Below are 21998 nucleotides of genomic sequence, written 5' to 3' on the forward strand. Positions count from 1 at the left end.
TGGCCCTATAAGGCTTTTTTTTTTAAGTTTAAAAAAAAAAAAAGTCCATCCATTTTCTGAACCGCTTTGTCCCCACGGGGGTCGTGGGCGAGCTGGAGCCTATCCCAGCAGTCATCGGGCAGCAGGCGGGGGACACCCTGAACTAGTTGCCGGCCAATCGCAGGGCACACAGAGACTAACAACCATCTGCACTCGCACTCACACCTAAGGGCAATTTGGAGTGCTCAATCTGCCTACCAAGCATGATTTGGGGATGTGGGACGAAACCGGAAAAAACCCACGCGGGCTCCGGGAGAACATGCAAAAAAAAAAAAAAGACCATGTATAGTACATATTGGCGTCATTGTAAAGAATTTTCTTTTTTCTATTGTATCATTGTGCGGGTGTAACCAATTAACCTTAATATGCAGGAGCCGGAGCACAAATTGAATTTTTAAATTTTAATCGACAATTTAAAAGCAGCACTTTTCTCAGATCTTATTGAAGGCGGCTACATCGATGCTTTGCACCTGCAAGAGCGAGACAACAAAAAACCTGAAGTTTACCTCAAAGCTTTGAAATACAAGATAAAAGTATCCATTTTGTTTACTCACAAAGTCCTCAAACTTGGTGATCTCCTCTTCCAAAATGTCTGTGCCTACTTTGTCGTCCTCCACCACGCAGTTGATCTGCAGCTTCTTGATGCCGTAGCCCACCGGCACCAGTTTGGACGCGCCCCACAGGAGCCCGTCCATCTGCACCGAGCGTACGCACTCCTCCAGCTTGGACATGTCAGTCTCATCGTCCCACTGGGAAGACGCAAAAACTCATCATCTGCCAAACCACTGCTTAATGTGAAGTGAGGATCACAAAGTTTATCTCACGTCTGAACTTGCAAGGCAATGAAAAAATGAAAAGTTTTTCTCAGCAGCACGACTGTTGTTTTCGGTATCGAGTCGGGACTTACAGGCTTGACATCCAATAAGATGGATGACTTTGCGATCAGGGTTGGCTTTTTGGCCTTCTTGGCTGTGTAAGCTTCCACGCGCTCTTGTTTAAGACGAGCCGCCTCCTCGTCAGCTTCATCGTCACTGCCAAACAAGTCCACGTCGTCGTCATCATCATCATCATCCCCATTTTCTTCCACCTGCTTGACGGGAGCAGCCTGGCAAAGGAAATGGAATTAAGCGACAGGAGAAGGTATGAAGACATTGTGGTCTCCTACCTTGACTGTGGGGCCGGCGGCGGTCATGGGGATCTTCTCCAGCTGAGCCACTCTGGCCTCAAGCTTCTGCAGGACGGCCCTCATATCGCCCACCACTAACAGAAACGACAGCCCAGTTAAACAACCAGTCAGGCTAAAAATAATGCTTCAACGTGCCCACCTTTGTGTAAAGTGTGGTTCTCCACCTCTAGACTCTTCATGCGGGCAACCAGCTCCTGCTCGCCTGAATGCGAAGACGACTGTGTGTGTGTGTGTGGGGGGGGGGGTTAAGAATGAAAAGATGCATTGCGTTGAGATTCAATTTCAGGTCAATATGCTTGTAAATATGAATTAAGTACAATCGCACATAGGTAAAGAAGTGAGCTGTCTTGCAGAATGTCGGAAAATTTCCATGAGAACTTGAGCTGGGTAATTTAATGATGCAGGGGTTCGCAAACAAGCTCTGCCACTAATTGTCGAAATCGACAAGGAATCAACATCCCTGCTTTAAAAATGCACTATAATACTCTGGCAAAACCAGAGTTTCTTAGCACAAAGATGCCTGAGCAAAGAAGTAGATGAATTTTCAGGAACCAAATATCAAATTGGTTGTTCCAATTATATTTCAGATAGTTCTCATAGAAATTTCTTATGAATGGGTGAAAACACAATTAGTATAGTTGGGTGAATTGAGAATTGGATACAAAAAGATGATATTTTTCTATTCTCTAGTTATAAAGAAGACAGCCTTTCTTCTACACATACAAGAACCCATATCAATGCAATTAATTGACCAATTATGAATTTCACGCCACATTAGCATTATATGATTGTGAACATGATGCAAAAAAAAAAAAATGAAGCCGTGCGATGGTATCCTGTTGATGATTCCACACAAGCATCAAATGATCCATGGCAGCCATGCAGCGTTGCCACACAGTTGCGACTTACGTTTCGGTGCTGGCGCTTTTGCGGTCGCCCTTTGTGCTGCTGCACGACGCTTTTCACCTGAGGTGTTGTAAAAGCGCGGGTAACGGGAGGACGCAAAGAAGGTTACATTAAAACAGAAAAAAAACATGAAGCCATCACACGAGCAGCAGGATCAAAATTATGATCGTTTGTTGTTTTATTTGTTAACTAGTTTCCAACTTTGAAGGAGATTATGTCAATAAGAAAAATGGACAGTTAGTTAGCATTTTCTCTTTTCATTCTGACTAAAATATATTGAACTGATGAAAAAAAAAAAAAAAAAAAAAACCGCCCCCCCCCCCCCCCCAAAAAAAAAGCCACCTGCACTCCCCCTGCTACTTTCTCACTACACACACATCTTTGTTACAGATAGAACCGAATCATCAGGCAATATCTTATTTAGCGGTGGTCGCTACAAAAGGCTGCCAAACCACGTGACCTCACTGGCATGTTCGCTAAGTCTTCTAAATTGAGCGCACACACGTGTGCACACGCATACAGCTGCTTGGCGTGATGATGTAACCAAGGCTTAAACCAACACAGGCCAGCGACACTGATAGTGCAGCTGGACTTTTCGGGGTCAAAGGTTTTATGCCAGGGATCCAAAAACTCTCACTGTGGATTAAAAAAAAACATCGCTCACATTTGTTAAGAATCCAAAAATTTATAAGACAAGCTCATTTTAAGGAGAAATTCTTTTTTTTTTTTTTTTTACACTGTTGAGTTTTGCAGACTCCAGGTTATACAATGGCTGCATGAGAACTGTAGTCAACTGCTGGTTATTATTCACCAAAGCAGCAGAGTGTCAGAAAAATAATCGGCTGCACTTTTGCAATAGGTAAACATGCCCTCACCCCGCGCTAAAAAGGGAGTCACCTGTTGCTTGGGGGCGGGTCCGTTGGCACCCTCGTAGAACATCCTCTCTGCCTCATCGTAGCGGTGCTTGTCGAACCAGATCTTCTCAGCAGTGAGGCACTGAAGTCCACTCATGTTGGCGCTAAGGATTGGGGAAAAAAAAGATGATTCAAACTTCCATTTTAGTTAGAATTGGCACTCATAAAACTGACAAAGCAAGATGCTTTGTATGACATGACTGCATACACACAGAATTACCTGGAGAATAAAATAAAATTCAATACATAGAAATGTCTTTAGATTACACAAAAGAAAAACTAAGCATAGATGCCCCCTAAATGGCTTGCATGCAGCCAGTTTACAGAATCTCTGTCTAAGGGGGCTTCACTGGCCACTTTGACAGTTGCTCTACTTCCTGGTGGATATTTATAAAATAAATTATATTTATTCATTTTGGTGGATGAACTGTCATATATTTGACTAGTCAGTTTAAATACCATATGGGCAAGTGTTTTGTATTGTGCTTGCAGTTGGTGCACTGCATCATAATGACCAGTTTCTAATATTTGGACATTTCTTAAATACCACCGTATTAGAAAAAACACACTGATTCAGAACACCAACTGCTTTTACAATCAAACACATGATGGCAAATACTATGACTTTTCACCACAAGAATCATAATGCAGGGGGGGGGGGGGCAAATTACATGCAACAGTGCAACAAATGGCTCGCTTGTGTCAAATCAACACATTCCTCAGGCAGCGAGGCAGACTTGTCAGCTCAGCAGAATCACCACACAAGAGGCCAGAAAGTTACAATCAACAGGCAGCCACATTTAACAAGTCGCCTCCCTTTGTTCCGCTTCGATACACTGAACACGTTTTTTTTTTTTTAAATGACAACAAGAAGGCCAAAGACAGTGCAAGGCAGACAAAGAGTAGTACACATCACATTTCCACCATTCCTCCCGTGTCACACTTGTCCCATCCCGACCTGTTGTCGCTCTCAGAGAGGCCCTTCTTCCGAAACTTGGGCTCCCTGCTCCCTCGGCCTCCTTTTTCCGTCTCAGATGAGGAGCGGTAGCGGCCCCGGCTGTAGCGCCGGTGGGGAGTGCCGGATGACTTCACCGTAGGGATTTGAGCGCCGTCCTGCTGGTGACGCTTGGCCCAGTGGCCCCTGGTGTTGGGGCTCCTCGGAGAGGACGATTGCAGCTTGTGGGCGGCGGGGCTTCGTCCGTAGGATCCGCCGGCCTCCACAGAGGAGCCCAAGTACTCTTCCTCGGGCCCCAAGCTCTGGTTCTCTGACTGAGACAACCGGGTGTGGCGACGCATCTTGCCGAACTGGAGGTTGTCTCCGCTGATGATGCTCCTCTCTGGCGTAGCGGCGGGCTTTGGGGCCGCTCCCTGCTCGGAGCTCAACTGATCCATCCCGCTTAAGGATGAAGGGGGGAAAAAGGTGCTTCATGCAACAAGTGCCAGCTAACTTCACACAACAACTTTTAGACACCAGGCCATTCAAACTGTGGCGGACAGAGCGAGTATTCGTCCTCCCTCTTCTTCTCCCATCTGTCCACCACTATGCTCATGTTGATTTTTGTTATCATGAACGACTTGCAACAAGAAGCCATTGCATGACTCATTGTATTTTGTTTCTCTGTTATGTAAGGTGGCTTTTATGAGAAACTGCCAAGAGGCTTAAAACAAATGAAAAATTGTTGGCAAATCAATGTGCGGCAAACTGTGAGCATAGCAATGTAAATCATAAATCAACTCGTACAAGCCAAGCTAGAATTTTGGTGATAAATGGGCTCAAGCATGGTTTGAATGGCCTCATGCGAGTACATGTCAAAACCATTTTTAAACATGCTCTCGAAGGGTGATGATTGATCAAAAAGCTTCATTTTAAGCAAAAAGTGTTTACTGTCATTCCAGAAAGAACAGCAAAACTAGGCTCAAAATTCAGAAGGACTGCCACAGTACTAGTTTAAAGGACACCAATTAAAGCTAATGGATCAATCTCACATTACACTTTTAATGTGGGTTTGGTGTTTCCTCATCTCCACACAATTTGTATTTGCAGTGAAACCTCCAAACTCAAACACGTCTTGAGTTGTATAAAACAAATTTCTATACCTAATTCCCCACAGACAGTGTTGGGCTTTGGAAGTTACACTATAATTTGTTTTGATTGATTCATTGAGTAATTTGACAAGCATTATAATACAATAATTAAACAACAGCAGTGTTCAATTAAGAGGTACAATGAAAAGCACAATTAAAAAAAAAGACAATTAAAAGCAGAACAGACATGATTCCATTGTAATGAATTCAGTGTGTTCCCTCTGATTAAAATATATCACAAACCAAATAAAACATTTGATTATGTGCAATTTCATATCCCAAAATAATGCATATTGTTATACCACCTGCATTTGAGAAACATTTAACATGCTGATTCATCTACAAGCAGTTCTACCAATTGATACTTTCCATGCAAGTCAATTGACATATTTGAATTATTTCAACAGGCAGAACATGTAATATAGAGAATGAATTTAAAAAAAAGTCAATAAACAGGCACAGCACTCACCTTCGATGAAATGAAAGATGAGCGGACAACATGTGAAATACAAATAAATACATTTATGCACTTAAACTATTTTATATTGAACACGTATTAGTTAAACCCGGAGTATTAAAAACAGTTCATGAATCAGTCTCAATGCTCTCCTTAACATTTTCAGACATTAATTGTAGCTGATATCCCAGAAGTAACTGATATCGATGGGTAATAACGACGTTATCGGAGATGCCACAACTCCGTTGAAGTTTTTGACAGCTGCAAACTCGAACGGCGACTGAACACGTGGCGTTTCCACGAGGGGAAATGTCACACAGTCGCTCACTTTCGAAACCGTATGGGTCTGTTCAAGTTAAGGGTGTAGGCAAGCATCCCCACTTACTTGTTTTATTTGACGTTTCAAGTCTTGTGCTGTCGATTTGCGTGCTACTTCGGCTGTAATCCGACCGGAAAAGAGCGACACAGTGGAGCGGACGTCTTTATTTGTCAACGCGGAGGGGTTGACCACTTTGGAGTTTTTCCTAAATTATCAATTAATAACTCTTTTAAATCTTCATACTAAATTTAATGCATTATTTAAAACGTATTAATATACATACGTTGAATATAAAAGACGCATGTCATTTTCATTACTATTTACGATAAAACTATGGTATGATCCATTTTGTGAAAGACTACCTTCCCCATAATGCTTTGAGAAAAGGTATTTACAATGTATGCGCCCTCTTTTTGACGTAAGTATTTGCAATCAGATTCATGCCAGAAAGAAAGTAGTACATACTGTACTCCACCTTCGTTTAGCTCTTTTGTCCCATATTAAAACTACAGTAATATTTCTGGTACGCGTCTAAACCAGGATTTTTTTTTCTTAGATTTATGTTGATTAGATGTTGATTAGATGTTTATGTCAAGACAATCACACATATTACACAATGCATCACTGCACTTTATTTCTCTACTTAACACGTTGATGACAACGTGAAAGAGTTGGGTTTTTATATTGTTGCATATAAAAACAGAGAGAGAAGAGAGAGAGAGAGAGAGAGAGAGAGAGAGAGAGAGAGAGAGAGAGAGAGAGAGAGAGAGAGAGAGAGAGAGAGAGAGAGAGAGAGACAGAGACAGAGACAGAGACAGAGACAGAGACAGAGACAGAGAGCTGCGTGCTCAGCATTTGAATTGATTCATGTATTCCAATATAATTTACAGCATTAAAGTGACACGGTTCCAACACCATAAGAGTGGCAGAGTAGTGTCACTTGACGTTTGAAGGGGTCCACAATGAGGTAGGCAAAGGTCTGCTCCTCGTCACGGCCGCCGGGGTAACACTGCCCCGACTCATCCTACAGGGGGGAGACAGAGTAGATAATTCGAACTTGGTGGCCATTTCAGTCAACATCAAAACAAGTAAATCATAGACGTACAATGACATGGACTTTGAGCACCATGGAGACTACGGCAATCCTTTTTGTTTCCGGATCCTTTTGAACACTGCAAGAAAAACAATAAACAATAGTTCTTATCTCTGTGCCACGGTAAACTGTCAGTAAGTTGTATTTTCTTACTAAAATTTAGAGCCTGAAACAGATGCTTTTATTAAGAGAAAAAAATAATATTCATATTGGACCTTTTGTACCTGATGAGCTCTTTGTACATTTTTTTGGTAACATTGATGTAAGGCTCGATCGTGTCTTCATATTGGTTCAGCTCTCCACCGAGACAAAGGTATTTGAAGAGGCGAAACAGAAACTCCGCTCGCTCGGCGCTCCCCAATACATGGTAGTTCTCTGAGTCTTTATCCTGCAGCATCTGCACAGGCACAAACATTTGTTTGGAGGGGAAACGAACCAAGTGGTGAAACAAAAAGAAAGTCTCACTTCTCTGAGTTTGTCATAGTCCGGGTAGACTTCGTGGAAGCATCTAGCGATGTGCCCAGAGGATGCCATGATGCCGCAAGTGTAGATGGGGTCAAAAAGGTCCATGGAGACCTTGGTGCATGGTACCACCTCCACGTCCACTGATGCTACTGGTCTGTCTGTGAAGAAAAGGAAAGTTAGACCCGAATGACCTACTATGGCATGACAGGACATACCGAGAGGCTGCCAGCCGTCGATCATTTTCACACTGGAGAGCACGCTAGCGTCTGTGAAGAAGCACTGCATGGAGAGTGATGGCGACACGTACAAATATTATAGCATGCACTATTACACCAAGATAAACAATCAAAACCCTTTTCCATGATTTTGTAAAACTACAATAACAGTATAATAAAACTCTAAAGATAATGATCAGGAATAAATAAAGTGGCCACAATTATATATTTTTTCTCAGTTGACTTGCCGGAGTGACGTCACGTCATACCAGGGCAAACCTGTCGCTATCGTAAAGGTGAAACTTCTGGTCAAAGCTGAACGTCTGTGCCGAGAGTCTTCCGAGCATAGACCTGGACATAAATAAAGAAATAAAACTATAATTACATTATGACACCGCCAGATGGCGACAAAACAGCATATTTACAAATGGTTTTAGACAGTTTATCTCAGAGTTTACCATTTCATCAACAGAGATACGGTCTCCTTTTCCTCCAGGAACGAAAACTTCCTGGATGGCACTGAACGGAAGGAAAAAGTTCGTTCAAGGTCGTTATTATCTCCGGACATAGCTTGTTGTGCTACCAAAGCTGAGAAGAAAAAAAAACTAAAGTGAGAGGAGCGAAGGCTTCAGAGACGAGTGTGCTCATACAAGCCTTGGTGTTGCCTAGACAACGGACGCACAGACGTCTATTGTCACAATTTTGTTTTTTCTAGAAGAATCGACCGTAGCTAAAACAAAAACAACATTGTAAAGTTGACATAACAAATGCTTTTATTTTATAAATGAAATGACAAAACATGTTTATGTTGTCATCTTTAGGTAGATTCCGACCAAATTTGGACTATAAACTATATCAATGGGATTTGTTTAGATGTTTTCTTTTTTCTCCTTTTTTTAAATAAATGCTTCTGTTATTTGTTGTTCTTCATCAAAATAATATACATTTATGTAGATTTTAAAAATTCATCATATTTTTTAAAGAAAATGGACAAAACCCTGAAATTTAAAGAAATTAATATAAAAGTATGGCATAAAAATTGTCTTAATTTTGTATAGGTTTATATTGATACAATTTTATAAATTAATATTTTAAATATAAGCTAACGTATTTTTGTGTGAATTTATTTATATTTAATTAGTTATCATAGCAAATGTAAAATCATCACCCTGTCAGATTATAATTGATTATATCTCATTTTTAAGGGAAACAGATCAATGAAATGAATACATTTAAAAAAAAAACAACTTCCAAATAAATAACCTACACTGATGCATTCCACAACGTCCTTGGTAGAGGTAATAAACACTAAACAACGTTGTGCTTGGCTGGCATAAATTGAAGCATATTTCTCCAAGTCACTGAACCAGCATTATTGAAAGCATTTAATGTGCAAGCCAAACTTTTTTTTGACAGTTTGAGTGACACTTTTATTATTGCGTATGCCACGATAGACTGCCTTGGCTTCTTCCGAAGATGACATTTTTACATTTAAAACCCTTAAAGTTATTTACATGGATCTGGTAGGGGCGGTGACAATAGCAGCGATGCATTTATGTGCGTCTCCTGCAAATGTAGGGGCCTTCAATCATGCAGCATTAGCTATCACATTATGTTGCGCGCTAGTCCTGGCTTTACTCCTGTGTGGTGCTTTAAATGTGTTGGTTTGACAACACAATTCATCTTCCATGTTGAAAATAATTGACATAATAACAGTCAGGAGTTTTGAGCGACTCTCTCTCTAATCACAAGGTGACCTCGGTTTTTCAGTAAGTCATTACGGGGAGTCGGCTAAGGGCTAATTAATGTCATGTTCTTGTAACCTAGCGTCATCATCACGCATGCAACCTGCTGTACGTTGCTGTCTCACGCTGAGAAGAGTTTCGCCTGGTGATTCATCCACATAAGACAACGCCTCCCTGATTTAAAACAATATGAAATTTTACATTTTATGGACTCCCAAAGCACAGGCCAAGTTCAAAGCAATAAAAAGAAAAGCCCAGACTTGATTTTACAGTTTGATGATATTGAGAATATATATATATATATATATATATATATATATATATATATATATATATATATATATATATATATATATATATATATATATATATATATATATATATATATATATATATATATATATATATATATATATATATATATATATATTTGATTGCTTTAGCTATTTATTTATGAGATTTAAGTTGTAGTTTAGGCTTACAATACTTACATCATACAAATAGTCAAGTCAAGTTTATTTGTATAGCCCTAAATCACAAGCAGTCTCAAAGGACTTCACATAGACAAACAATTGACAATTATTCTCAAAGCATCCCCTGATCTTGAGCTCCCAAAAGGGCAAGGAAAAACTCAAAAAAACCCTACCAGGGGAAAAATGAGAAACCTTGAGAAGGGACCACAGATGGAAGGATTCCCCTTTCAGGATCACCAGGCCGCAATGAATGCAAAGAGGGCACATAAAATACATAATATGGAAATCAAAAAGTGGATGTCCAGGCCAAAGCCGTCGGAGGAGCCCTCGATCGTCCTGGCAGTGTCTTCAAGGAGGGTAATCCGCTGCAGTTCCCTCATCCTGAATTGGTCCACGAGAATCTAGATAGCCGCTGTCATCTTGGGAGTCACCTAACCATCTCCCCAGCCAGGGAGGGGTGGGGGGTAGTGGGGTCGGGGAGAGGGGGCAAAAACAAACTCCAGCTGAATCGGCCAACTACAGGTTAATTAAAGGCCATATCATAGAAATATGTCTTTAAACGTGTCTTAAATGCTTCTACTGAGGTAGCAGTTCTAATATCCATTGGTAGGGCATTCCAGAGCTCTGGAGCCCTCATAGAAAATGCTCTAGACCCTGCAGACATTTTCTTGGCCCTCGGTGTCAATAAAGACTAGCGTTTTCCGAACGAAGGTTAGGAGACGGAACATAAGGAACAACTAGGTCGACGAGATATGAAGGCGCTAAGCCATGCAATGATTTATAGGTTAATAGAAGAACCTTGAAGTCACATCTTAAATGGCCCGGGAGCCAGTGTAAGTTGGCTTATATTGGGGTAATGTGATCAAATTTTCTTGGCCATGAGAGCAGCCTTGCAGCAGCATTTTGTACTAACTGTAGACTTTTGATGCTGGACTTGGGAAGACCAGAGAATAATGCATGACAGTAGTCCAGGCGTGACGTGATAAACGCATGTATAATAATTTCCGCATCACCGGTCGAGGGGATTGGGCGTATCTTAGCAATATTACGAAGGTGAAAAAACGCAATTGTGGTTATATTGAGGGCTGCTAGTGCAAAAGAGAGAGAGTGAAGAGGAGAGCCTCAAGTTTGCATCTTGCAGTCATCTATTTTAGGTTGACACAGTTCATATTTCATAGCGGGGCTGCACACACAAATAGGTATTTCGGTAGGTTGCCTATCCTCTTATGACAACTAAACGCCTCCTCAAACTGAATAAGAAACTTTTTCAATTTGATGGAAGTAAGACTAAACCACATCACACTGACTAGCTGGGTCATCCACTTAACATGCCTCTCTCAACTACAAATTTTATAATCAACAAATTAATGACGCTAAAAAAGCCAAGTGACGCAAAGCCATGGCCTAATGATCACGGAACATTTGCAGGATTCCATAGAGAGAGACAGACTTTTTAAATGAACGTAATTCAGTTAGCCGTCTGCCCAATCAAATCAAGCCGATTTGCTCATGCGCACGCACGCATTTGTCCGGGACGTCCACGCCTCTGCCGCCGCTCGCTGACATTCATTAACGAGTGACCGATTGCCTCCCATTAGCGGCGAGAAGGCGCGTCGTGTCTTTAAATGGACCGTGCAGTCTTATATGCCTCTCCTGAGATGTGCCTCCACCTGATTCTCAGAGAGAGGAAGAGAGAGAGATTGAGGGCTGCTAGTGCAAAAGAGAGGGAGTGAAGAGGAGAGACTCAAGTTTGCATCTGGCAGTCATCTATTTTAGGTTGACACAGTTCATATTTCATAGCGGGGCTGCACACACACGGAAGTCAAATCTTCTGGAATTGTCGCCATCATCACCGCTACAATGAGGCCCAATAAGGAAATATTTTCCAAACATCAGGAGAGATTCTTGCTTTTCATTAGTCTTTGTGTCCCCACGGTGAGTGTCATTGAATCTCTAATTTGTAGACTTAATATTGATGAATTATTATTTCTTAGCATATTTTCTCATTAGCCTCGTGGCACTAATTAGTGCTTCATCCAGTCATGTACAAAAATAATAACCGCTGCCTGATAGTTTTGATAATGACTGCAATCATCTTCATATTTAACAACTTAAATTTATATTTAAAGTGATGGACAATTTTGTTCATGAAGTTGACTGTTGTGATTCTTGACAACTATTGAGCCTTCCAGGGATTCTGCAGAATTGTGGCATAAGAAAAAATTTCCGTGCATACACTTGAGAATGGATACACAACAATCATGTAAAATACTTCAACTACAAGACAAAAGAAAGAGATCACGCTCAATTGTCATGTTACAAAAAGCCGTAACAAAAGGTCCGGAATTTTGATTGTGCCATTTATACGGACTCAAGTACTGTAAATACAGGACATTGCCGTGACTGGGTACAAGGCATCCTGCAATCAAATCATTAGATGATGTCACAATAGAGATGTACTGTAGTTTACCAAGGTCACGACAGAAGGGAAATATTGTATTATTAACTATTATAGACAATTTAACTCAAGATGCCTTTTGTACGGACACTGGCAGAGCTAGGATTTTTTTTTCCCTTGGAGGGACAATGGGGGGGGAGCTATCTCAGGGTGTCCACAAAACAAAATCTTTTTTAAAAAACTCATAAATTCTTCAAACACTGTTAGAGAATCAATACATGTTTTCTATTGGGAATAAGTGGAAATGGTGAAAATATTTCTGGAAAAATTGGAAAATAGCCCCAAAGTCAAGACCTAGGGTCCAAGCATATTTCAAGGGGTCCAGTGCTCCTGCGGCCCACCCTCTAGCGCCGCCATTGTGTACAAAGGTGGGATATTGCCACTGTAACAATTGCTTTCGACACAACAAGAAAGACGAGTGATGATGTCACTTGACACATTCTTGCCCCCATGAGCATATTAGCAGCCATTTGTGATGTCTGTGAGTATGCGGCACTATTTTGTCATGTTTTCAGGTGAAAGCCATTCACCCGGACTGCGCCATCATTGCTCAGCACCTGAGGGCCGGCGAGACCTGCAGCCTGGCAAGGAGGAGAGAAGTCGAGAACCAGACGGCGCGCGGCGGTGGGTGACTTTGCTGATGATCCTTTGCATGCAAAAAAAAACATACATGCAACTTTCCTCTCCCAGTCGGGATGCCACAACAAGCTTTTTATCACCACTTGATCACAGAATGAACACACTTGAGCGATTTGACACTAAAGTGATCTAAATGCGGTATTCGACATCCCGCTGGCCTTTGTGTTCTCCAAGGTGCAGCGAAAATCTGCCTTGTGTTATTTGGCTCATACTCATCATTTTTTCATCCTTCAAACACGGCAGATCACCAGAAAACATCTGACCACAGCATTTTCCTTTCTCTCAAGCATTCGCTGAATCATTGAGGTAATAATCACTGTCAAGTTTAAGATGGGCATGTGGTTTCTTTTTTTTTTCTTCGAGTAAACGCTAGAAAAAAAATACCGTAATTTTCGGACTATAAGTCCCTTCGGAGTATAAGTCGCACCAGCCATAAAATGCACAATAAAGTGAAAAAAAACATATATAAGTCACACTTATAAGTCGTATTATAAGAGTATAAGTCGCACTTTTGGGGCAAATTTATTTGTCAAAATCCAATACCAAAAACAGACATGAACCAGCAACAACAGGCTAAACGATACGGTATGCTAACGTGACATATACACAAACGAGGAGCTGAGAACGGGCCTGACGTAACATTCAGAATTATTCAAGTAAGTATTACATAAATAACACGTTTATCAAACCATCTGTGTCACTCCAATTCATTAAATTCATCGATCGTGCTTTATGTAAACAATGCCGCGTATGCGCCGCATATGCTGACGTCGGACCCGTTGTAAGTTGCATTTCCAATTATTCCACAGACCCATTTAACAATATATAAAGTATATTTCAAAGAACTATCATATTACAACAATATTATCAAACCATCTGTGTCACTCCAAATCATTAAATCCATCGATCAAATTCCTCGTTCTTTATGTCAACAACGCCGCGCGTGCGCTGCAGAGATCCAGTATATAACTATATTGTAGCGTTAACAAAGTACCAGGAAAGAGGTGGGTTTGGTAAACGGCTCTTTATTGAACAAAACAAGAGTTCAACGAGTCAACAACTACTGAACTTCCAGCCACGGAGGTGGAAGAGAGCTCCATAGAATAGAGCCGGGCGTGCGTAAAAGCCATGTCCGAGCCCCATCCACCGTCCCCGGACAGCCACCCGGCCGAGCGCCGGCCCCCGACTTCCATCCACGGAGGTGAAAGAGAGCTCCCGTCGAGAAGGATCGGGCGTGCGTAAAAGCCATAATAGGTTTTCAAACCTTCTGTGTCACTCCAAATCATTAAATCCTTCAAACTCTTCGTCCTCCGTGTCACTTACAAACAAAGCCGCTAATGATGCCGGTAGTACGTGGGGCCCTTCGTCATCTTCGTCATCCCGTGATCGAATCCTTTGGCCTTTATGTAAACAACCGCCGCGCGGCACGGTTGACGTCACTTGCAGTTCAAATGACAGTAATCATCGCGGTTCGTTTATCGCGGTTTCACTACATCGTGGAATTTTTGAATTTTGAAAATTTGTGAAAAAAAATCACATATAAGTCGCTCCTGAGTATAAGTCGCCACCCCCACCCAAACTATGACAAAAAACACGACTTATAGTCCGAAAATTAAGGTATCCATTCGTCCATTTTCTGAACCACTTTGCCCCCACGAGGGTCGAGGTCGTGCTGGAGCCTATTCCAGCCGTCATCGGGCAGCAGGCGGGGGACACCCTGAACTGGTTGTCAGCCAATTACAGGGCACACAGAGACGAACAACCATCCGCACTCGCACTCACACCTCGGGACAATTTGGAGTTCTCAATCGGCCTACCAAGCATCTTTTTGGGTTGTGGGAGGAAACCGGAGTGCCAGGAGAAAACCCACGCAGGCTCGGGGAGAACATGCAAACTCCACACAGGGAGGGCCGGAGGTGGAATCGAACCCGCACCTTCTTAACTGTGAGGCAGACGTGCTACCCAGTGCGACACTGAGCTGCAGAAATAAATATAATAATAATAATAATAATATATAATAATAGTAAATGCCTTCCTGCTGCCATGGCGCTATCCACAGTCATCATCGTCATCAGCATGCTCTCCCCTGGGCGTCCAAAGCAATTCCAAAAGAGTGCGGCTAATCCTAAATAAGGTGACATTCAAGTGTCACAACATTTCTTTTAAATCCATCTTTCGAACACAAAAGGGCAGGAAAGGCATTGGGCTTGTTCCTCTTTTTTTCTTCTTCTTGTGAGAGTTTTTTTTTTTGCACTGTTTGTTGGCCTCAAAATGGAGTGTGTGGGGGGTGATGCGACATGTGCATCCTCCTACCCATCACCTCTTGTGATTATGCCTCAACACAAAGATGTTGACCGTGGTAAAACCACACCTTTCCATAATTCATGTAGGGTATTGATAAATGAGGGCAAATGTTACATTATACGCTTCTTCTTTCTTTCTACTGTCGGTTAAAAATGAAAATCTGTCTGACTTTGAGCTTCCGAAGCCAGCACAAAGTCAATCCCACATGGGAATTGTTCTACTATCTAAAAGCACTTCAATTTGCGAATGAACTGCGCTGCTATTTGTTTGGAAAGCGACTAATAAAACCTGCTTGAACTTCTTTGTTAACTGCAGCTCAGAACAATTGTCAAGGCAAAAACCTTATTGATTTTAAAAGGTCAATTCATTAACAGTACACTGGAACATCCAAAGTCAAACATAAATTGTTAAGTGGCACTAATTAAAAGCAATCCTGTGGGAAATAATGTAAAGTGAATCCACTTGGAATAGGTTTTCTTTAATAACACATATTAGCAATCGATATAATTGAACTTCATAAAAACATACATTAATAATAATTAAATGTAAAAAAACGAAACCGTACATCATGATTTCTGACATTGCGGCCACTAGGAGGCAGTGTAATATAGTCACCGAGATACACCTGAAGAAGAGTTTTACAACTGACTCACTAAGCTGCAGTAATATGAGTCAATTTTTGCAAAGAAGTGAATATTGTCATATTGTTTATCTACATGTATTGCTACATTGTGTTTAGAATATAATTGATCAATATGATTTTTAGTAACTAATGCGTGTGTTAAGAGCCGCTTTATGATATAAAAGCAAATACAACTAAACTTTTGGTTGATAGTTATTATTTAGAAGACACATAATGGACAAGAAACTGGAAATATTCCCATACCAGTCATTAGCATTAATGCTATTTAATTTCCTATGGTTGCAATTGACTCCTAATGAATTGTACTAAGCAGCCTCGTGCATTCACGCAGCACAATAATTCCCATATACTATGAGTTTGTGACCATCACTCAACTTCATTTTACTGACCCAGTAAACCAGTGAACCATCGTAATGATTTAAATGCGATGCAGCCATTATTATTGTTATTAGTAATGCATGCGGAATTGATTGAAAATAATATCATCTTAAATATATTTTTAAAATCACCCATTGGCCACGCACAGTACACACAGTACATGCAATATATGTAACTGGTAAATTAATTGAATTTCATTATGTAATACATATCAAAACAAATGAATGACAACATAAAATAAATATGATACTTATATTACAGAAATATCCACATCATGTTAGCGCACACCGCTCAAGTCAAGCCAAGCATTGTTATGAATAAATATCTATGTGTACATAATCTAGGTGAAGATTCTTATGCAAAGTGGATGGGAACCCCAAGATCAGAACTAGCTCCCCATCATCCTTAAAAAAAAAAATCTAGGTTGATGTATCAGAAATATTCCACACAAAGCAACCCACGCTATTGAATACATTGCCTGCTTGATGGGGCAATAAAAGAGTGCATCATAAAAAGTGGCTAGTGTGTGCAGCTCAATTCATTTTGCCTCACTGAGATGACATATTTACATACACACATACCCACCAAATGTTACCTTAAATCTAAAATATTTTTACATCCCTGACGTGTTCTTTGTGACAGGAAGCCTCGGAGCCGGCTGGCTTCCGTGCGCACTATCGTCCGCTTCAGATCACTCATTGAGGTGACGTCACTTTTACATGCAGATGGACAGAAATAATTATATAGGACAATTTTAGGAAGGAGCAAGACAGGTTATTGCATTACTGGTTACAGCATTTATTTTCTCCTTGCATTTGACATTTATTTTGCTGTCGCTTCAGCCAGGAGCATTTTGATTGACCCACCACCTCCCCAATAATTGTTCTATATTGGTCACTTGACTGTATGCTCTGTCATCTTATCACCAGGACTGTGGGTGAGTTGAAGAGCTAAGTTCCTCCAACTTGTTTACCTTCACCTTGTCTTCTCGGTCTTCGTCCCGGGTGATGACTGTTACGTAAGGCAGTCCGTGGAAAAATTGTTGCCCCCCCCCTTTTTGTGACAGGAAGCAAAAGACTAGCGTGACTCTTGTAGAAAAGGAGACTGAAGGAAAGACTCTTTTTAGCAGAATTGTCGGATGGAAAGTGTCAGGTTGTTTGGTGAACTCAAGACGAATGACAAAAATATTTGGAGGTTTGTGACTGGTAGAGAGGAAGTACAGTAATAGTGCAATATTAGGAGAAAATAGTAAGTTGTTAGAAAAGTGGAGGAAACGTTTTAGACGTATTTATTTGCTTTTCTTGACTGTTTCCAGGATGCCAGACCGAGTGGGACCAGATTGGCTGCTGGTTGAGAGCTGATGTAGGTCAGGTGGTCAATGTGTCGTGCTCTGACATCTTTCAGCATTTCTCCAGTGGTCAAGGTTAGTTGGGTATGATCAAAGGTCACACTGGATCCTTATGATTTTATTGTTGTCTTTTCTCCCATGGTAAGGGTTGGTTTACAGGAACTGTACAGCAGAAGGCTGGTCAGACATTTATCCGCCCTACCAGGAAGTTTGTGCTTTTAGTGACGACAACGGGCCGGAATCAGAGGTTGGTTGTCATCACGCACATTATTCTTATCAAACAAGATACTAACAAGGCTTCTTTGTTTTCCGGCTGCAGACTAGTTACCTGTCCACCTTTAGACAGGTGTACACCGTGGGCTACGCCACCTCGCTCGTCTCCCTCATAACAGCCATAGTGGTGTTCACTGCTTTCAGGTCAAAATAAATATAGAAGATTTCACTTTGGTCCATGTTTTACTTTTCCTCATTCCTAAAATGACTTCACATTGAACTCTCAGGAAGTTTCGATGTACCAGGAACTACATCCACGTCAACTTGTTTTCCTCGTTCATCCTGAGGGCCAGCGCCGTCTTCATCAAAGACACGGTGCTGTTTGCTGACGAGACGCTGGACCACTGTTCTGTGTCCACGGTGAGCCTTCGCCCACTCAAGTGTGTGAAGAACTTGACTTTAACGAAAGGGACTAACATGTTGCTCACGTCAGACGGCGTGCAAATCGGCCGTGGCGTTCTTCCAGTTCAGCATCCTGGCCAATTACTTTTGGCTGCTGGTGGAGGGCATGTATCTGCAGACCCTGCTGGCACTCACCTTCGTCTCCCAGAGGAAGTACTTTTGGTGGTACATCCTGATTGGATGGGGTAAGTCTGCCTGTTTGGTGTTAATTGAGGTGTCAGGTGCTATCCTTATCTTGTGGGCTGAAGGACGAAGAAGCAACTAGCGGAGGACTACTTGTATTTTTTCATTAAATTCGCAGTTGGGAATGATTGACCCAGATCACTATGTATCAGCATTGTTTTCAGAATAAGTTAGAGACTTATGCTGGAGGGGGACCACCATTTTTCAACAGTGCTACTGCTAGACCAGTTGTATTATACAGTGTGACAAAAAGCCATCAGTTGTTCAGTGGTGATATTACCATTAAAAATAGGAAATAATTGATGTAGAATTTCATTTAAATTTGTGTATATTTTCACATTATTATTTTGTTTTATATTTTAAATTAATTATTGATTCAGAAGCAGACAGTTTGTTTTTACAGTGGATATTTTCTTTTACTTTACAAAATCTATTATATTAGAATTGTACTAATGATGTCATTTGGCTCAATGGTAATCACAATATTCTTCCACATATTTTCTTACCTGTCGCAGGCCTGCCATCCACTATTCTCATCCTTTGGGTGCTGAGCAGATTCTTCTACGATGACAAAGGGTATGATAAACTAAATTGTTGCATTTAGTCATGTCACAACAAATAAAAGAAACCAAATCATGATTTATTCTACATGTGGTTAGGTGCTGGGATGACACGGACAATGTTGGCATTTGGTGGATTATCAAAGGACCGATAACAGCTACGTTGCTGGTGAGTTGCTGATGTTTGTTTCACATCTAAATATTCCAAAATAGAAGCCTTATAACCATCATCTCCAACAGATCAACATTGTCATCTTTATCAACGTGATCCGCATCCTGGTCCAGAAGCTCAAATCTTCTGCCATGTCCGGAAACAATGACACTGGACATTTTATGTGAGTCACAGAGGATGACAAATTGAAAGTCTTTGATGTGGAAAAAATTGCGTTTGACTTGGAGGCTCTAAACTGGCAGCAGTCATAACCTGGAGGAGCGAGCAAGGATCTACACAAGTCTCTTTCAACTTTACACTGATTGAAATTGACTTGAAAATCAAGTCTTTGATATCTGACTTCAGGCAAAACCTCTGCCAACATTGTAACCTAAAAAATGATGCTCAAATGCATTTTTGCTTTTTACCTTTATACCATTTCGTAGAACTAATTAAGAAGACTTAGCTGAGAAATGTGTTATGCTACATGCCTTATGATCCTAATGCACATGCAGTATATATAATTTTCATACGAGTCATTCAACTCCACGTTATATTATCTTATTTTTAATAAATTAACCAAAATGTTAAGTCCAGGATGTGTATATTTTACACTAACATTTTTATTTGAATAATACTCAACTGAATTAATTTAGATGCTAAGAGGTAAAAAATAGCAGACAGTGCCAGAAATAGATTCATCTCCCACCAGGATTGTTCAAAGAAGGTGCCAGAAAAATCTTTGTAATACAAATATTAGGCGGGATATATCTAGGCTCGCGAGAGATCAATCTTACTCGTCTGGGAGATGTTTGTGAAAAATGCAGTTTATATGTATATACATCTAAATATCAAACAATGGCTAACGGAAAATCATCAGAGTCCCCGTTTTAGGCCGATTAATAGAAGCGTTACATCTTTCCCATGTTTGGGCATCAATCAGTAAAGAGAATGTCATATTCACAATCAAAATGTATCAAATGCTAACATGCTAGCACTATATATAAGGGTTTTACATTTTGCTTTGTCATCAGTTACTACTTTCTCTGCGAACTGCAAACAAACTAGAATTTGATATGCTAACATATAAAGAAAAATAATAATAGACCCCTCTGTTCTCTGGTCCTGCTGAGTAAACTACTGTAACTAAAACTGAGTTTCTGCTTGAAAGCGTGACATTTAATCCACTGATTGGAAATTTGCATTTGGATCTCACCTGACATTTCAAACAAAAGGATGCCTTTAATGACGGTGATGCTGTGATGTTGTCTTGTCATCTCCCATGTGGATGTTTATCTTCCGCAGAAGACTGGCTAAATCCACGCTCTTCCTCATCCCTCTGTTCGGGATGCACTACACCGTGTTCGCCTTCCTGCCGGAGAATACGGGCGTGGCAGCCCGGCTCTATATCGAACTGGGCTTGGGATCCTTCCAGGTACCACCTGCTCGTATTTTGTTGACACAAAAGTCGCTCCGACTTCTCCTACTACCACAATCTGCACATGTCCACTTTTTTTTCCACCCAAAAATGTGACGCATGAACGCAAAGTCCGAATCAGATCAACATTTTCAATGTCCATGAAACCAGTGCACCCGAGCATAATAATATATATATTTTTAAATGTCCATGTGAACATAAACTGTTACGAATGCCCTTTTAATCTGGTTTAAAGATCCAGTCTGTTACTTTTTCCCCAGGGCTTTGTGGTTGCTCTGCTTTACTGTTTCATGAATGGAGAGGTAAGGGAGTGCATTTTCAAGGAAACATAATGCATGCAGTCAATTATCATTGCAAAGATCATCTCAAATACAGAATGGCTTCTTTGTGGACGTCAGGCCTGACACTCATGCCGTGTTTTTGTGGTTCATAATACAGTACAGCATGAACCTCCCTTGCTTCCCAGGTGCAGGCGGAGCTGCAGAGGTGGCTGTGGAAATGTCACAAACAAAGTCAGCCCACATCAGCCAAGCGAAGTATCAGTCAGGTTAGCGTTGGAGCGCGCGGCGGCGGTCTTCGGCGGCCCCCTTCCACTGGTAACATCTCTACCGTATGACCGTAAGCAAACACTGAAGGGACATTTAAATCCATATTTTGGGTTGTCAGAACAAGAATGTGGATTCTAGACTGTGCTGCACTGAGCCTTGACCAATTTCTATGTTCATGTTGGACCTATAATTTATCATAATGGATTACCTCATCTGTAGTTTTTTTGTATTTTATTTAATTGTCTTAATGGTTTTTGTCCTGTATACATTCTATGTTGTACCTATTTGTCAACATGTTATTTAATTTGGACTAAGTGAGTTGCTAAATGTAAAAATGACATCCTTGTGCTTAGACTGAGCATTTAGGATGACAATACTCTAGTGTCTTATTATACAAACCCCAATTGCAATGAAGTCGGGATGTTGTGTATATTGTAAATAAAAACAAAATACAAAATGATTTGCAAATCCTTTACAACTATTCAATTGAATACACTAAAAATACAAGATATTTTGTTCCAACTGATTTTTTTTTCATATGTTCAACATTCACTTCATCAAAACTGGGGTTTGTAGTACATTTTGAACCAAGTTTGGAAATTCTTTTGCTGTCTCTTTTAACTGTACAGTATCACTAGGCACTTTGTATCAGTTCACAGACATTGTCACTATATTTTACATGAAATTTTATACAAAATATATTGTATATCCATTTTTGCTGTGGATATAGAGAAGGACATGTATGTAAAAGGGGAGCAGAGAAATAAATGAGAAGA

The 21998-nt window shown here is 40.7% G+C and overlaps 3 protein-coding genes across 7 annotated transcripts; 1 reads left to right on the forward strand and 2 right to left on the reverse strand.

The window, feature by feature from the left end:
• Positions 1-425: 425 nt before the first annotated feature.
• eef1da (eukaryotic translation elongation factor 1 delta a (guanine nucleotide exchange protein)) lies at positions 426-5646 on the reverse strand. 2 transcript variants are annotated; one of them, XM_085930230.1, is made up of 9 exons: positions 5600-5646; positions 4004-4441; positions 3029-3149; positions 2135-2191; positions 1365-1443; positions 1205-1299; positions 947-1144; positions 594-788; positions 426-509 (listed from the first exon to the last, which is right to left on the reverse strand). In XM_085930230.1, the coding sequence occupies exons 1-9, from the start codon at positions 5629-5631 to the stop codon at positions 471-473; spliced, it is 1254 nt and encodes a 417-aa protein (XP_085786356.1). In that variant the 5' UTR covers positions 5632-5646; the 3' UTR covers positions 426-470. The 2 variants fall into 2 exon arrangements, with proteins under 2 accessions (XP_085786356.1, XP_085786357.1); XM_085930231.1 differs by lacking the exon at positions 2135-2191.
• Positions 5647-6530: 884 nt separating this feature from the next.
• Positions 6531-20619, reverse strand: cfap300 (cilia and flagella associated protein 300). Of its 4 annotated transcripts, none has more exons than XM_085929680.1 (9): positions 20453-20619; positions 19032-19086; positions 8138-8198; positions 7949-8030; positions 7680-7743; positions 7465-7622; positions 7215-7396; positions 7012-7078; positions 6531-6930 (listed from the first exon to the last, which is right to left on the reverse strand). In XM_085929680.1, the coding sequence occupies exons 2-9, from the start codon at positions 19060-19062 to the stop codon at positions 6799-6801; spliced, it is 777 nt and encodes a 258-aa protein (XP_085785806.1). In that variant the 5' UTR covers positions 19063-19086; positions 20453-20619; the 3' UTR covers positions 6531-6798. The 4 variants fall into 4 exon arrangements, with proteins under 4 accessions (XP_085785806.1, XP_085785805.1, XP_085785803.1 ...); XM_085929679.1 differs by having other exon boundaries at positions 7224-7396; positions 8138-8267; XM_085929677.1 differs by having other exon boundaries at positions 8138-8267.
• On the forward strand, positions 11758-21952 carry ghrhra (growth hormone releasing hormone receptor a). The gene is made up of 13 exons (XM_085929676.1): positions 11758-11832; positions 12871-12979; positions 17635-17742; positions 17814-17914; positions 17987-18084; positions 18168-18300; positions 18374-18527; positions 19041-19101; positions 19185-19254; positions 19326-19420; positions 20542-20671; positions 20935-20976; positions 21141-21952. Exons 1-13 carry the CDS (start codon positions 11758-11760, stop codon positions 21288-21290), a joined length of 1326 nt encoding a protein of 441 aa, XP_085785802.1. The 3' UTR covers positions 21291-21952.
• Positions 21953-21998: the final 46 nt, after the last annotated feature.

This window comes from Syngnathus leptorhynchus, chromosome 14 (genome assembly GCF_054491065.1).
Source record: "Syngnathus leptorhynchus isolate UIUO chromosome 14, UIUO_Slep, whole genome shotgun sequence".
In the NCBI taxonomy this organism is placed as follows: domain Eukaryota; kingdom Metazoa; phylum Chordata; class Actinopteri; order Syngnathiformes; family Syngnathidae; genus Syngnathus; species Syngnathus leptorhynchus.

What these genes read in the sequence shown, in the direction of transcription:
- cfap300 (XM_085929677.1), bottom strand. Translation starts at nt 19,062, where the DNA reads ATGAGAATAGTGGATGGCAGGCCTGCGACAG. An exon ending in GTATCTCTGTTGATGAAATG is followed by an intron (nt 8,031 to 8,137) that starts GTAAACTCTGAG and finishes ATTTATGTCCAG; the next exon opens with GTCTATGCTCGGAAGACTCT. An exon ending in ACTATGACAAACTCAGAGAA is followed by an intron (nt 7,397 to 7,464) that starts GTGAGACTTTCT and finishes GTGCCTGTGCAG; the next exon opens with ATGCTGCAGGATAAAGACTC.
- ghrhra (XM_085929676.1), top strand. Translation starts at nt 11,758, where the DNA reads ATGAGGCCCAATAAGGAAATATTTTCCAAACATCAGGAGAGATTCTTG. An exon ending in ACAACGGGCCGGAATCAGAG is followed by an intron (nt 17,915 to 17,986) that starts GTTGGTTGTCAT and finishes TTCCGGCTGCAG; the next exon opens with ACTAGTTACCTGTCCACCTT. An exon ending in TGGGCTTGGGATCCTTCCAG is followed by an intron (nt 20,672 to 20,934) that starts GTACCACCTGCT and finishes CTTTTTCCCCAG; the next exon opens with GGCTTTGTGGTTGCTCTGCT.
- eef1da (XM_085930230.1), bottom strand. Translation starts at nt 5,631, where the DNA reads ATGTTGTCCGCTCATCTTTCATTTCATCGAAG. An exon ending in CTCTCTGAGAGCGACAACAG is followed by an intron (nt 3,150 to 4,003) that starts GTCGGGATGGGA and finishes CCCAATCCTTAG; the next exon opens with CGCCAACATGAGTGGACTTC. An exon ending in GAACCACACTTTACACAAAG is followed by an intron (nt 1,300 to 1,364) that starts GTGGGCACGTTG and finishes CGTTTCTGTTAG; the next exon opens with TGGTGGGCGATATGAGGGCC.